At 33.2% G+C, this 13,847-nt stretch overlaps 1 protein-coding gene across 1 annotated transcript in view; it reads right to left on the bottom strand.

The window, feature by feature from the left end:
* The window catches only part of LOC121426184 (kinesin-like protein KIF28P), a 31,202-nt gene extending 18,202 nt beyond the window's left edge, over nucleotides 1-13,000 (bottom strand). The window contains exons 1-11 of the mRNA XM_041622387.1: nucleotides 12,924-13,000; nucleotides 7,618-7,812; nucleotides 6,238-6,370; nucleotides 5,929-6,017; nucleotides 4,909-5,026; nucleotides 4,463-4,574; nucleotides 3,867-3,974; nucleotides 3,171-3,304; nucleotides 2,057-2,127; nucleotides 611-671; nucleotides 2-166 (exon numbers count right to left, since the gene is read on the bottom strand). Coding sequence (XP_041478321.1) covers nucleotides 2-166; nucleotides 611-671; nucleotides 2,057-2,127; nucleotides 3,171-3,304; nucleotides 3,867-3,974; nucleotides 4,463-4,574; nucleotides 4,909-5,026; nucleotides 5,929-6,017; nucleotides 6,238-6,370; nucleotides 7,618-7,812; nucleotides 12,924-12,965 — 1,228 coding nt within the window. The 5' untranslated portion in view covers nucleotides 12,966-13,000. The remainder of the gene's footprint in view (nucleotide 1; nucleotides 167-610; nucleotides 672-2,056; nucleotides 2,128-3,170; nucleotides 3,305-3,866; nucleotides 3,975-4,462; nucleotides 4,575-4,908; nucleotides 5,027-5,928; nucleotides 6,018-6,237; nucleotides 6,371-7,617; nucleotides 7,813-12,923) is intronic.
* Nucleotides 13,001-13,847: the final 847 nt, after the last annotated feature.

Raw genomic sequence — 13,847 nt, 5'->3', positions numbered from 1 at the left:
CCTTCTTCTGGTATTCCTTGAAGTATACCAGGCTCCTTTCCACCTCCTCCTTTACCCTGTAGCTCCTTGAGGAGCCTGGCGTTCTCCTCCTTCAGCTCCCTGATGAGTTTATCTGTTGGACTCTCGTTCACGACTGCCTTGGTCTTGATAGCCTTGGCTCTATCCGCTGATCAGAAAGATTAAATAGGTCAAGGGGTTAGAGTTCATGGGATATAATGGAACAGTAAAGATGATCTGCTGTTGAATCTATATTCATGGATATAAGGGGCAGTTGTTTACATATGATGTCATGAAGTCAAATCTTTGAAAAATGATAGTTAAGTTCTTTGTTGGATATTTGTTAAACATCACAAATATTCTTCTCTGATTTTTGCTTCTATTATAACATCTTTATCCTCAGGCTGAGCTCCCCCTTTAAATTTTATAAAACCATAGGCTAAGATCACCAATAGTCTGGATTTAGGAGATAAAAAATAGAAATAAATAGTACATCTTGAGGAATCAACACTCATCACATCACAAACATATCTTTCAACCACAAAAAAAAGAATAGTGATAATTATGTGGCAAGTGTAGAGCAGTTGAGTTCATGCATGAAGAAAAGACTTACCATATCTAAGAGTTGATAATGTTTCGTCATAGTTGATGTCTGCTGGGCTAATAGCAGCAATCTAATGGTATTGAAAACAACAATAGTCAGAATTATACCTGTCATGGCAATGATCTGTTCATGTACTTCACTATTTATGTAATTGAAGTCATACAGTATTATACAAATAATGAATGTTTATGAGTGCAATGGACGGAATACAGACGAAATGATCCATTCACTGAAGGAAGTATTCTGTCCATTGCACGATTGAAAAGAACATTCATTATTTGGTTTATATGACACTTAAAAAATCATATGAAATTCATGAATTTCGATGCAAAACATGCTCATGCAGTGCGAGTTTGGTCTATTGATTGTTACGTAATTACAACATGCGCACTGCTGGTGCCTGCAGCTGCAGTCTCAATGCGCGAGTGCAATGGACAAAATCGTATGGATCCAAAATTGCACGATGAGTGGATAAAAAAATTGCACGGTTGATAACGTCATTGCAAAATTGGGCTGAATGAACGATATCAAACAACCAATCAAATCACAAGGATCTATCTAAAAATCACAAGGATCTATCTAGGTGTCATATAAGTAGATCCTCTCTCAGCCATATTTGTATAATGATATCCATATATTATATTTTGATACCACTACTTGCTACAATAGCTAACTTTTCAAATAGTCGTAAATCCATTTTGTATCAAAGTACTACTATCTCAATCTTTCATCATATCATTTCTGTAATCTGCCTATCATTTTATTCATCACCATGGTCCATATTCTGAAGTTCCGTTTCACAATCTACAGGTAACTCTGTGACAAAATTATAGGAAGCCAAAAATGTAAACAATGTCATATTTCTTTATGTTTAACAAACTAAACTATGTTTGTTATTATTCCAAACAGTTTTGAACTGGTTTGTGTGCCAAGTGAGCCAGGGTCCCAGATTTTCAAGGAAACGATATTCCCTGATAATTATTCAAACCCATTCCCAGTTTCGCATGTTAAAAATGTTACAATGAATTACATGTATTTTCAGTATAAAAACATTCATTTAAAAATAATAAGTAAACACTAAAAAACAACATTTATCAAGTCATTTTAATGTAGTTTGTTTTGATATACAACAAAATATAACAGAGTCTGACTGACTACCATGCTTTCAACTTTTGGGCTAAAAAATCAAAATTCCCTTATTTTTCCCTGACTGGAAAAAAGTAAAATAACTGTCCCTGATTTCCCTGATGGGCTGGGAAGCCTGAGAGCTGATGAATTGAACCATGTCATGTTGGATATTTTGTATTGATCACAATGGCCTATCCATATTTCAACTTCCATTTTAGACCACAGTTGAAATTAAATGTGAGTTCAGAATATGGGCAAAGGACTGGAAATAAACAAACTTTTTAAATATTTTAATATGAATCATTGAGTTTCAAGATAGTAACTCACCATGATTGTTTTGCTGTTTCCTCCTAAGGCATTCTTAAGCAACATTGTGAGCTTTGAATCTCTGTATGGAACTGTAAACAAACAAAAAAAAATTAATGTATTTCAAATTCGTAAACGGTACAATTTTTATTGGCAAGTCAATTCTGCAAGTCAAAATTGATAAAATCTGGTATCTCATGCATGGTAAATGTTGAACAAAATGTCCTCTCTATTTCACTGCTGCTGAGGTGCAGCAAAACAATGTTGGATATTAAAAAGTGACCAAACACCATCTATCTGGAATGTAAATTATTTAGAACAATTTTCAAAAATTGCTGAAATTAAAATGCAACATTCAAACAACTGAAATAATTTTGAGAGCTGAAATTATGAGGGATTATAAAGAATTGTCTCGCACTGAACAAGCTGAAAACCTGTGAGAAAAAAAATACAATTGAGATACCAAATCAAGGTATACACTGATTCCTATGTACCTCTTAACATATTGCTTAGTTGGGGTGTGATAAAAAAAGTAATAAAACTTGAACAGTATTCAAAGCTTGCAGGCCCCACAAATTTGTTTATAGTTTCAGCAGATTGCATGCATTGCTAAATTCAGCTCATCTACATGTATATACATTATATTGAGAAAGCCTGGAATAATGAATTTGCACTCTCGCCACAGGCTTCTAAATTAAATTATGTCAATAAAGGTTACTGCATGAAAGAGCCAACTGTACATATATATGTGAATTAATCAACAGCCAAATCATTAGCTCAAAACAGAGGACTTATCAATGTTGTAACCTCTCAGCAACAAGGGCCAATTGATTCAGCATGCAGTGATAAAAGTGTACATTTGTTATTGGTCGCATTCTCCATATAAGTGCTGAATTCAGCATAATCAATGCATGAAATTTGCATAAAACATGATTAAATACCAGAGATGAAAAAGCATCTCGGTAAATTAGGCCATGCAGTATCATCAGACATCTACCAAAGTTCCAATAATATCCAAGTCCTTTGGAAGCACATAGGGACGTTATGAAATAATGTGATATGTGCTATACAAGATTCGCGTTATCATTATTATCATATTCCATGAAATCTTCTGAAAGTTCTTTCCATTTCTCACCTCTAATCCCTTTCTTTCCAGCACCCATATCAGCTAGTGCCTTGATGACATTGCCGAGGGATGAAAGAGACAGATTGATCGCTGCCCCTTCTTTTAATCTATCTCCCGTTGCTCCTGTGCTATCTACTCTCTCGCTGAAATTCAAATGTGATTACAATGTAGAGGTAGATTTATGATGATTGAATGGAAATGAATTCATGATTGATCATCATCATCCTATTCATAACTGTTGTCATGACCATTATCCTTATCATCAGAATCAATATCAAACCATCAATGTCATCACCATCATCATCATTATGGTTACCAGCATTATCTTCATCACCACTGTAAATGTAATCAGAATCGTTATCATCAAGTATCAATATTGTTTGATTTAATGCTTTATATGTATTACTGATGCATTATTCATGTATATTATCCCTGATTTATGTCTTTTATTTATGAATCATTATCACAATCATCGTTATCATTAGCAGTATCATCGTCATCATCATCATTATCAGCATTATCATCATCATCATCATCACAATCATCATCATCATCACGATCATCAAAATAATCATCATCATCATCAACATTATCAGTCATCGTCATAATCATCATCATCATCGTCATCATCCTCCTCATCATCATCAGCTTCATCTTCATCACACCCACCATCCTCTTCTTCCTCCTCGCTAGCTTTGCTCTCACCTTCCTGCTAAATCTACTAGATTGATGATGGATGTCTTTGTCATGTTCTTCCCTGCTTCATTCTTTCCTTTCTGTATAAACCGTATTGATACAATGGTGTGTGCCCGGCTGCAAAACGAAGGATCATTGCAATGACATTATTTCAAAAGAAAACTTTGCCATTTGTTCAATGAAGAATTCAATCAATAAATATTCTATTGACAAGCTTCACAACGGCTTTATTGATCATTCACAAAGCTGTTTCAGACATTATTCATAAAAAGCCAGGGGATTTTTATTTTATCCACAATTTATCCACACTGTGCTACACTCGACCCAGGTGAGGTAAATGGGTACCGGCAGGAAGTAATTCTCAAAAATCTGTGCGCACTTGAATCGGTAGACTAGCTTAGCCGGGGTAATAAAGGAGCGCCTTGAGCACTTAGCAAGGTGGATACATGTGCTATACAAATCCTATATCATTATTATTATTATTTTCTAGAAAGATTTTTTCTTTTAATATAGAAGGGAAAAATTGGTGGACTATGTCATCTAGAAAGCCTAAAAAGTAAAATCTGTAGTTCATTCACAAGAGAAAGAAATAGATGTATACTTACCTGCTGGTTGCATTCATATTTGTTGAAGCAATGGTTCTATTTCTTGTTCCTTCATTAATTTTGTTGTTGATATCATCATAACTCATAACTGGGAATGTGGCTTGTTGCTCAACTACATTGCACACACAAAGAGAATGAAAAATTTCACCAAGATTAATAAGTTGAATTCCATTCATCATAATAAATATAATTACCCCCCTCAAAAAAAAAATAATAAAATAAATAAATAAATAAAAATACAATAATAATGAATGAATGAATGAATGGATGAATAAAAATGAATGAATGAATGAAATATATAAATTAAAAAAAAAGTAACACATAACAGACAAATAGAACTATCCCTTGTACTACTACCACAGAAACTAAACATCATGCAAATATTTGTGCTTATTAGCTTACCATAGAAACTATACATCATGCAAATATTTGTAAGTATCACTTACCATAGAAACCTTTTTGAGGATGTTCTCTGACTTTTAACCCTCCTTTGACTTTGAAACTTGCAGGCATGAGAAGGTCACGAACCTGTTCATTGTAGATCTCCAACATACTCACAAACACCTGCAGAGAAAATAATGTTGACAATGAATAACAGGCATAACATTAATATTTATCTGATCTACTGTATTCCTTTGTGTATCTTGTGAAATCTACAACTAGGAATTGTAAATCAAGCTTGTACCCACAAGGTCTACAGATAAATGGTATAATTCTCAGATCACTTTACTCCATCACGGAATAAACCTACTTGATCTACTCAGAATTTGGTCTAATTACTGTTTAGTCTATAAAACATGTCATTTAGTCTAATGCCCGAAGATCTCATTTTTCTACTCTGATCTACTTTATTTTAGTATATCAATTTGTCAAATGAACAATGTTTCACAAACAGATGTCATATCTGGCATTTTGACCAAGCAGATACAAGAGAAATGTTTAAAACCTAACTGCCAAAAACAGACTATTAAAAAGGCCAAAGATATTTAGAAATTTTATACTGGAGTTAATTTTCTTCTGACATAAAACTGGTTTAGGCAAAAAATAAGGAAAAAAGAAAGTTTCATAAAACTCCATCCAAGAATTATAACTTCTTTGAATTTAATTTGTGATGTCACATCTAATTTAGCCCCATACAAGGATGTCATATACATGCAAGACTTTGTAGAGTATTCCACAACATCATTGGTTCCTGAGATCATTTGATCAGCAATCTCTTTCTTAAAAGACTTTCATGACAAAATGATGTGCTTGATGGTCCTGAATGTCATTTCTAACTCTTAAAGAAAATGACAAATATGTGAGCTTCTGGCACATGGCAACACAACATTAAGACTTTAAAATCCATACATTTGTAAATACTTGAGGAATTCTTGCTAAACTTAATCAATATGTTTCATTTTTTCAATTCTCTCAAAATCACCTTGGGGCAATCATTCCCTTTCATCAGTCAATAATATTGTTACCTGGTATTCCTCTTCCTTTGATTTATCAGCATTTTTATTCTTCTGTCCAATTCCTCTGAATAACTCTGAACATGCCACAGGTACTATACCTACAAAACAAATAACATTATAAGATGATAACAAATAAGATGATAATTATACCAGTTAAGTTTATTAAAGCATTGGTTCACATTGATCTGACTTGTCAAAAACATGAGCTGTAAGGTAATATTTGTCAACTGTGTATGCAAAATTGAAATGAAGTCCTGTCAAAGAAATGATTATTTTAAATTTTGAAAAAGTGGAAGTAATAATAAAAAGTAAACCAACCTTTATTTGGTCCATAGCCGACAATAGAGTAAGACTTTCCACTCCCAGTCTGCCCATAGGCAAACAAACAACAGTTGTATCCTTTCCAAGCATTGGCTAGGACACTCTCTCCCAAGTCAGCAAAAACACGTTTCTGAATTTGAATTGACAAAAAAAATCAGGAAAATACACAAATCATCTCATCATAATATTTCATAAAGGAGCTTCAACAGTGATTGAAATAAATTGATTAGGCCTACTGAAGTTAAAATACAAAGATTCATTCAGGCCATTCAATACAATGAACAAGCAAATCATGTCACACTTTTAATCTATTTCACTGAAGCATAGAATTTTCATATAAAATCAGATATTGAGAATTCGTTATCATAAAGCAGCCCTCTATATATTGCATGCTTTATGAGAAGTCAAACCAAATCTTGACAAAAAATGAAAAATTCAAAATGGCCAGGAAGAGTGTGTGACATCATTGGCTGCACTGTTGCATGAAACTGAACAGAACTATTATATCTGGAATTGATTACAAAATTAGTGTTTGATTGTAATTCTCCATTTTTTCTACAATAAAATTTACTTTCATATTTACCTCTGGATTTGGTGAAATAATTACAGCAGTGTTTGAAAATAATTTTTTAAAAAGTTGTCTAAGGCAAAAATTAACTTCAATGGCATGGTAGCATTAACTTGGCAAGCTGGTAATAAGCTAATGTGATACCTAATGATATAAACTTAATTTCTATTAATTCATTATTCTTCAAGCACACATTCAAATTACATGTAGGTAGATTTAGAGGTTCAATCTTTCTTTCTCTTTCTTCCTCCCTTCCTTCATTCCTTTCTTGCTTTCTTTCTTTCCTTCTCTTTCTTTTGCTTTCTTCTGTTTCTTATTTTACCTAGAACTTTGTTTCAGCCTTTCTTCTGTTTTTTTCTAACCCGAATGGATAGAGGGTAAAAGTTCAAACATTCAATGATCCTCTACAGGATACTCAACACCTCTAGGAAAGTATTTTTTTCAATTGTATTTTATTTCATTCTCAATAAAAACAAATATAAAGCAAGGTATGAGAAACAATATATTTACAAGCAAGAGTAATAAATGAAAATAAAATGGGGAACTGCATAAATAAAGCCAAGTGGCAGTTCCCAGAACAATGATAACATGACATGGTATAGAGAAACAATAAGATAAAGAATTAAACGTGATATATAAACAACAAACAAAATCATAAACAGACAAAATGAGATAAAAAGGTGTAAATCTACAAGAGAAAAATAACTATACATATTTAAGATATAGGAACTGCTTTAATTTTTTTAATGACAATAACAGACTTGCTTTTAATTACAGGTATATTTCTTTTAAAACAGAGAAGTACATACCTGGTCTGCATATTTCTTGTCAGATGGTTCCAGATACCCTTCCTTGTTTTCTTTGTAGCCATCATGTGACCAGTACGAGAAATCGTAAGCGAATTTCTTCGGCTCCTCCCTCTCGTTCTCTGGATTCTTGATGGACGTCGTCTGCCCGTTCATTTGAATTATGCATTTTGACTTGCGGTTTTTCTCCCGTTCATTGTGTGACATGTTAAGGATTTCAATGATATTGATTTTGATTGTAAATAGTAAATTGGTACATGTAAAGGATGTTAACAAGTTGCAGTGTGGAAGACCCATCAAAGTAAAAAAAAAAACAGTCAAACTCTGTGTGATCTTGCTGGCAGTGACAGAGCTGCCAACCTGAACAAGAACATTTCAGTATTTTTAAAGCTGAAAATCAGTATTTTGGCGAGGAAATCAGTATTTTCAAAGAAATACCATAGGACAACACATAAAACTGAAACTTGAGAAATCAGTATTTTGCATGAAACCATCAGAATTCTTCTCATTTTTTCAGTATTAAATACTGAAAATCCGTACTACTTGGCAGCTCTGCAGTGAGTGGTGCACTTGAGTGCATTCTCTCGCAAAAAATCTCAAGAATTAAACACTCTGGAAATCTTCAAAAGTAGCATTTTCCAACAAAATTTTTCTTTTTCAGTAATTTAATCTAGTGACATTTTGGATCCTAGATCAGGATGAAATTCTGGTGATGTCAGGCCCGAGACAAAGGGGCAGTTCCACGGCTACGGAGTGACATTCAGAAGGTTTTTAGCATTCAAACATAGATATCACCCATATTTAAAAAGTTATTTGCAAAGAGATGGTACCTGACGGTAGTTGCTAAAACCCACTTTTCAAAATAATAACATTTGTTATTTTGATCCACTGAATTAATGAGATATGAATATTCATAATCATGGTTACGGATCGACATAAAATGGACATTTACATGTATATTTGAGGAGAAAACATATTGCTCAAACTCTGTGAACTTTAAATGGCTATCACAATGTTGAGTTATTGATTGGATTACATGTTGTTCTAGCTTTAATATACTGCATTACATCAAATAATTTTCATTAATTACAACTTAAAACATAAACCCATACCCGGTTTCGGAGTGACGGTTACGATGTGACATATGGGCAATTCCATGAGATAGGTGCAATGGGGTGAAAAAATAAATTTATAATTTGGAACTTGTCACCCACCTAATTTTGTTCAGTATACTTCTGGGCATACGGAACAGCATTTTTTTCCCAAAAATTCCATCAAGAATTGCAAATATTGAAATTTGAACTCAACTTACAACTCTATTGAGAAAAAACAGTAAAATTTACCTAAAGAATTAATTTGAATTAAAAAATAATTAAAGAATGGTCAGCAGTTGTTTAGTTGATTTTTAGAATGTATGGAGCATTAGTTTTGAGTTGCCAAAGACACAAAAGTGTCTTCCAATCCCATGAGTGGGTAAAAAGCATGCCACCCCATCGCTTAAACCAATGTAACGTGAGTAACGAAAAAACTGAAAAAGTTTGATATTTTAATATTCCCTTCCACTCAAAATGTGCCAATGGAAATTTTCTTCATTCTCCTTGTACCTGATAAGAAAAATAAAGTAGGAGCTGTATACATGTCATGGTATTACAATGAATGAGGCCCAAAAAATGTAACGTGAGTAACAATGTAACGTGAGTAACGATGGTGTAACGTGAGTAACGACATAAAATTGTGATATTGATATGTTTTTCACAGGCTATGGTACAGTACCCTTTTACTGTATGACTAAGGGGTAAAAACAAAGAGTTTGGTCCATTAATGACCCTTTTGAAGTGGTCATTAATGTCATTAAAGAGAAATTTGCCAGTTGTGGTAAAGATCACAAAATTAGTTCAATCAGAGTCAATTGAAATGACCAACCAAGTGTTTGTATATATTAAATAAATAAGAAATAAATAAAAATGTGCCAAATGGCTCTTGAAGAAAATGTGTAATTGCTGAGAAATTAGCAAAATAGATTCCATCAAAGGTCAGGTATGTTTCCAAGCAATATTGATACACTGTCCCACATATGCTTTTCTGTGTTAGTGATCATGAGTGTTGTCAGTTTTTAGCTAAGATTTCATGATTTCACAAAGATAAGTTTATTTTATTTTAATATCTAGATCTATAATAATAGAATGACAATCAACCTTGATTCTAAAGACTTTCCCATGAAATAATTGTTTGCTGCAACTACATACATGTACATGTACATTCTTTTGTCATTAACATCTATAGATAAACCGGATGTAGCTAACAGTTGTTCCCCTTTCAAGTTTACTGTCCATTTTTAAGCCTTTCTCAGACTTTTCATCAATAAAGATGAATAAAATTGTATCTTTGCTTATAAGAGTCTGCATGATTTGCATATAGCCTAATGTTCAAATACCAACACTAAACTTTGGTGCATTGCTTTCATGTACTAGAAATAAGTTATTTCATAAATTATTAAGCTGGCTAATGATTACAGATGGATAAAGCATAAAAGATATTACACTTCATTTCATTTGAGTTTGCTTAAAGGTGAAAATTTCTGTTTTCACAATTTGCAATTTTTTTAAGGGGGAGGGATATATGATAATTTCTTAACCTTGTATTATTTAGATAGAATGTTTTGGTCAGAATTAATCTATTATCTGTTGAACACATAATTCTGCTCCCTTAATCTTTAAGCAAGCACATTAACTTTATCAGATAGGTTTGCTTGATATTGCTTACAGTACAATTAATTCATTCATGGGATTTCATGAAAGAGAAACATAATAGAGTATATATGTATGTAAGTTCATGTGTTAGGTTGGATCAGATTGCACATAAATGTGGTGTGGAGTCCAGGGGAATATTTTTTTAATCATTCTGCCAGTTGATATTTTGCTTCACGATTATTAAAATCTTCAAACGACTGACTAAATAAAATTCAAGTGTCTCCTGACTCAGTGATTCAGAGACACTTGAAAGGAATTTCATTTTAGGAGAATAGAATTAAAGGAGAATATTTTTCACTCCACATCACTTACAATATTCATGTATTTTCACTAAAATTGACATCGTACGTGTATGTGTGGTAATTGCTGATGATAAGTCATATAAAATGGGCAATACAGTCATTCTTGAAAAAAAGAGGTTAACAAAACTGTTCCATTTTATGCCTAAAATAATTCTAATAGTTAATTACATCTAAATACACACTTTCCAGCAAATATTCATGGTCAGGAGCATGGCAATGAGTTATGTTCAATATGTAACGTGAGTAACGTGTAACGTGAGTAACGCTAATTTTGGTAAATTTGTCAAAGATATGAAATGTTTCAAAATTTCTGAGCATCTACATTTGTGAACCTCTCTGCCAGCTATAAAAATCATAAACCCACTAGTTGTTATTCCACCCAGTATGAGGACACTTTTTGAACAAAGTCGTGTTGTTGATTTATGTGGTCCAAAAATGTAACGTGAGTAACAAGAATTTGCTTGCCTATATTTTCTGGATAGAATAGTCAAACTAAATTATGATAATATACCAAGGTGTATTAAGTTATCATAAACCTTGTGCAGAAAAGAGAGATTGTCAAACCCCACAGTAAGCAAAAAATGGCAATTACAATATGTTAAGGTGCCTAAATTGTGTAACGTGAGTAACATGGAATTGCCCATATGATATATTCACAAACAGGCAACGTATAATGATCTTATATTTTAAAATTTTCTTTTGATATGATCGATGTAAAATGATGACCTTCAGATTATCCAAAAGAAAATTTTACTAAACAAGCAATATAGTTTTCTGTCAAATTGAAATTACCCGTTAAGTAAATACAATATATGTAGTCCCATGTATAAAATTTTTTGTATGGTTTGAATTATCCTGTAAAGAGATGTGTAAGAAAAAAATTGTGGCTGATTATGTTCCCCTTTTGTATTTATGAAATCCCATATAAGTTTTGAAAGAAAAATTTGATCTGGATTTAAAATAGAGCCAATATAAATTTTTGGAAAATGTCCACTTTTGCTTGGAATTGCCCAATTCCAGACAGTTCCAGGATTAAAACGCTGTGACAAAAACCCAGCAAGAACAAAAAATCTGCTTGTACATGTAAATAAGTATAATTATGTGGAATTTCTCTAATTGCATTTTACATACTATAGTGTTAGGGGATTAATAGTAGTTAAGCAGACGATAGACAACGTCACACGATCACCGGCACCGGCGGGAATATTTGCACCCATCACCAATGCAGCACACAACACACACATACCGGTATTCTACACACGCCATTCAGAGGATGACTCCATACCCAAACCCCCGGACGGTACAGACGTGTCGTGAGCGAGCGTGTTCTATATTATTATATACAAGTGAATAAGGTAAGACCTTCTCCCGATTTATATGTGTGTATGACTGTTGGTGTTTCGGCCCCTCCACAATAATGCAGGAAAACTTTACAAGGGACAGGAATATTGTGATTTGCGTGAATCTTACAGAAATTTAAAGTTGATAGGTTGACAGTTCACTTATAAAGGTTAAAATCATGCCACCTTCAGATTAAAATCAACAAAGATCTGCCTTCTAAATACTGAAATATTAAATTTCAGAAATGTTCTGTAAACAGGCCCACAATAACCACCTTTCCCATGGGTCGACAAGTTAATTTAATTGACAGTGTCAATCAATGACATGAACTGAACTTAGATTGAAAAGGAATTCGTTAGAAATTAGAATAAAATATTCTGCCCAAATTTAGATGAGATTTTTCAACACAATTATTCACTATTTGGATTTTAAAGAACAATATAAACCAATATCTCGGAGAAATTTCATAGGAATTCATGTTTAATCTGAAATTCAATTTGAGATAAGTGGTAGGGAGGACAAAATTAAATCCTAGAATTTTTATTTGAACGTCTTTACAATTAAATATACAATGAATAGAAAGAGAAAATCAAACCAAAACAAACATACCAACTCCCATTTCCAAAGGTTTCCTAAAAGTGAAGATATCAAGTGTCAAACTATGACCTTTGACGTGAAACGATAAGCAGCTTATAAGCTTAAATAAGTGGACAACACCGCTAACAGAAAACAGACAACACAGAATGTAACGACTGGGACTGTATGGCAGGAATTCCACAGCTAACGTTAAATTCAGCTCGACATCTGCATGTCGCTGAAACTGTTTGTCAGACCCAGTCGGCACAATTCTTCTCGAAATTCATTAGTGATTTCATAAAAACATCTACATAATGATTATGAACACCGTAAAGGATATAAATGGTCTAACTCGAACGGCGACTTTGACGTTTTCTCCCATCTTGGAGGAGGTTCCTTGGCAACACGTCACGCGACGAGACCACATGCATTTTGCGGCCGGTAGGACGGCCGGCCGGCCGTACTAGATACTGCTTACCGGCGCATTACTGATCATCCTCTTAAATTCCATCATAAATCGACATTTTTTCTCTCAAATCAAATTTCGTACATACAGATTTAAAAAAAAGACAGATACAAAAAATTTGCAGATGTCTTTTATTTTGTATGATTCTTTTATAAAAATGCAGGCTATTCTGCAAAAAAAACTAGTTTTAAGTTGCTGCTATGTCAGACAAAGTTTATATTTTTAATAGAAAAACAAACCAGTAAACAATTTAAACACCATGACAATAGGAAGGGTAGCCTGGGGAAGAGAGAAGCAAGGTAATAAATCCAAAATATAAAAACTCATATGAGCCTGAGAATATAATTAAGACATCTGGAGGATTTTTTTTTTCTTAAAATGGGAAAAAAATCCTAAATGGACAAAGACATTTGGGTAAAATAAAAATATTGATTTATGAAGTTTGAGCAAAGGTGGACTTGTAGTCCCTTTTGCATGAAAAGTGTTTGAAAAGCATGCACAGAACTGGAATTCTGATAATGAAAAAAACCTTAATTTTGTATTCCCAAAAGGACCCAATCCAATTTTGATGAAATTGTCAGTGATTGGCTTTTACTGCTACTGTTCAAATCACATTTTCAATCTTGAGCGATAAGGGCAGGGAGAGGTGCAAAATCCCAAACCCTGGAAGGAATTGATTATGCCCTTAGGGATACATGTATAATAAACTATTAGGCCTTGTAAATTAAGGCTTATATTTTTCATGGAGCCATGAACTTGTCAGATTATTATGGAGGACATTTTAGACCCATACACATA

The sequence above is a fragment of the Lytechinus variegatus genome, chromosome 13 (assembly GCF_018143015.1).
Source record: "Lytechinus variegatus isolate NC3 chromosome 13, Lvar_3.0, whole genome shotgun sequence".
Lineage (NCBI taxonomy): Eukaryota > Metazoa > Echinodermata > Echinoidea > Temnopleuroida > Toxopneustidae > Lytechinus > Lytechinus variegatus.
The sequence above is the reverse complement of the archived record's forward strand: the minus strand, read 5'-3'. Positions and strand labels throughout refer to the sequence as shown.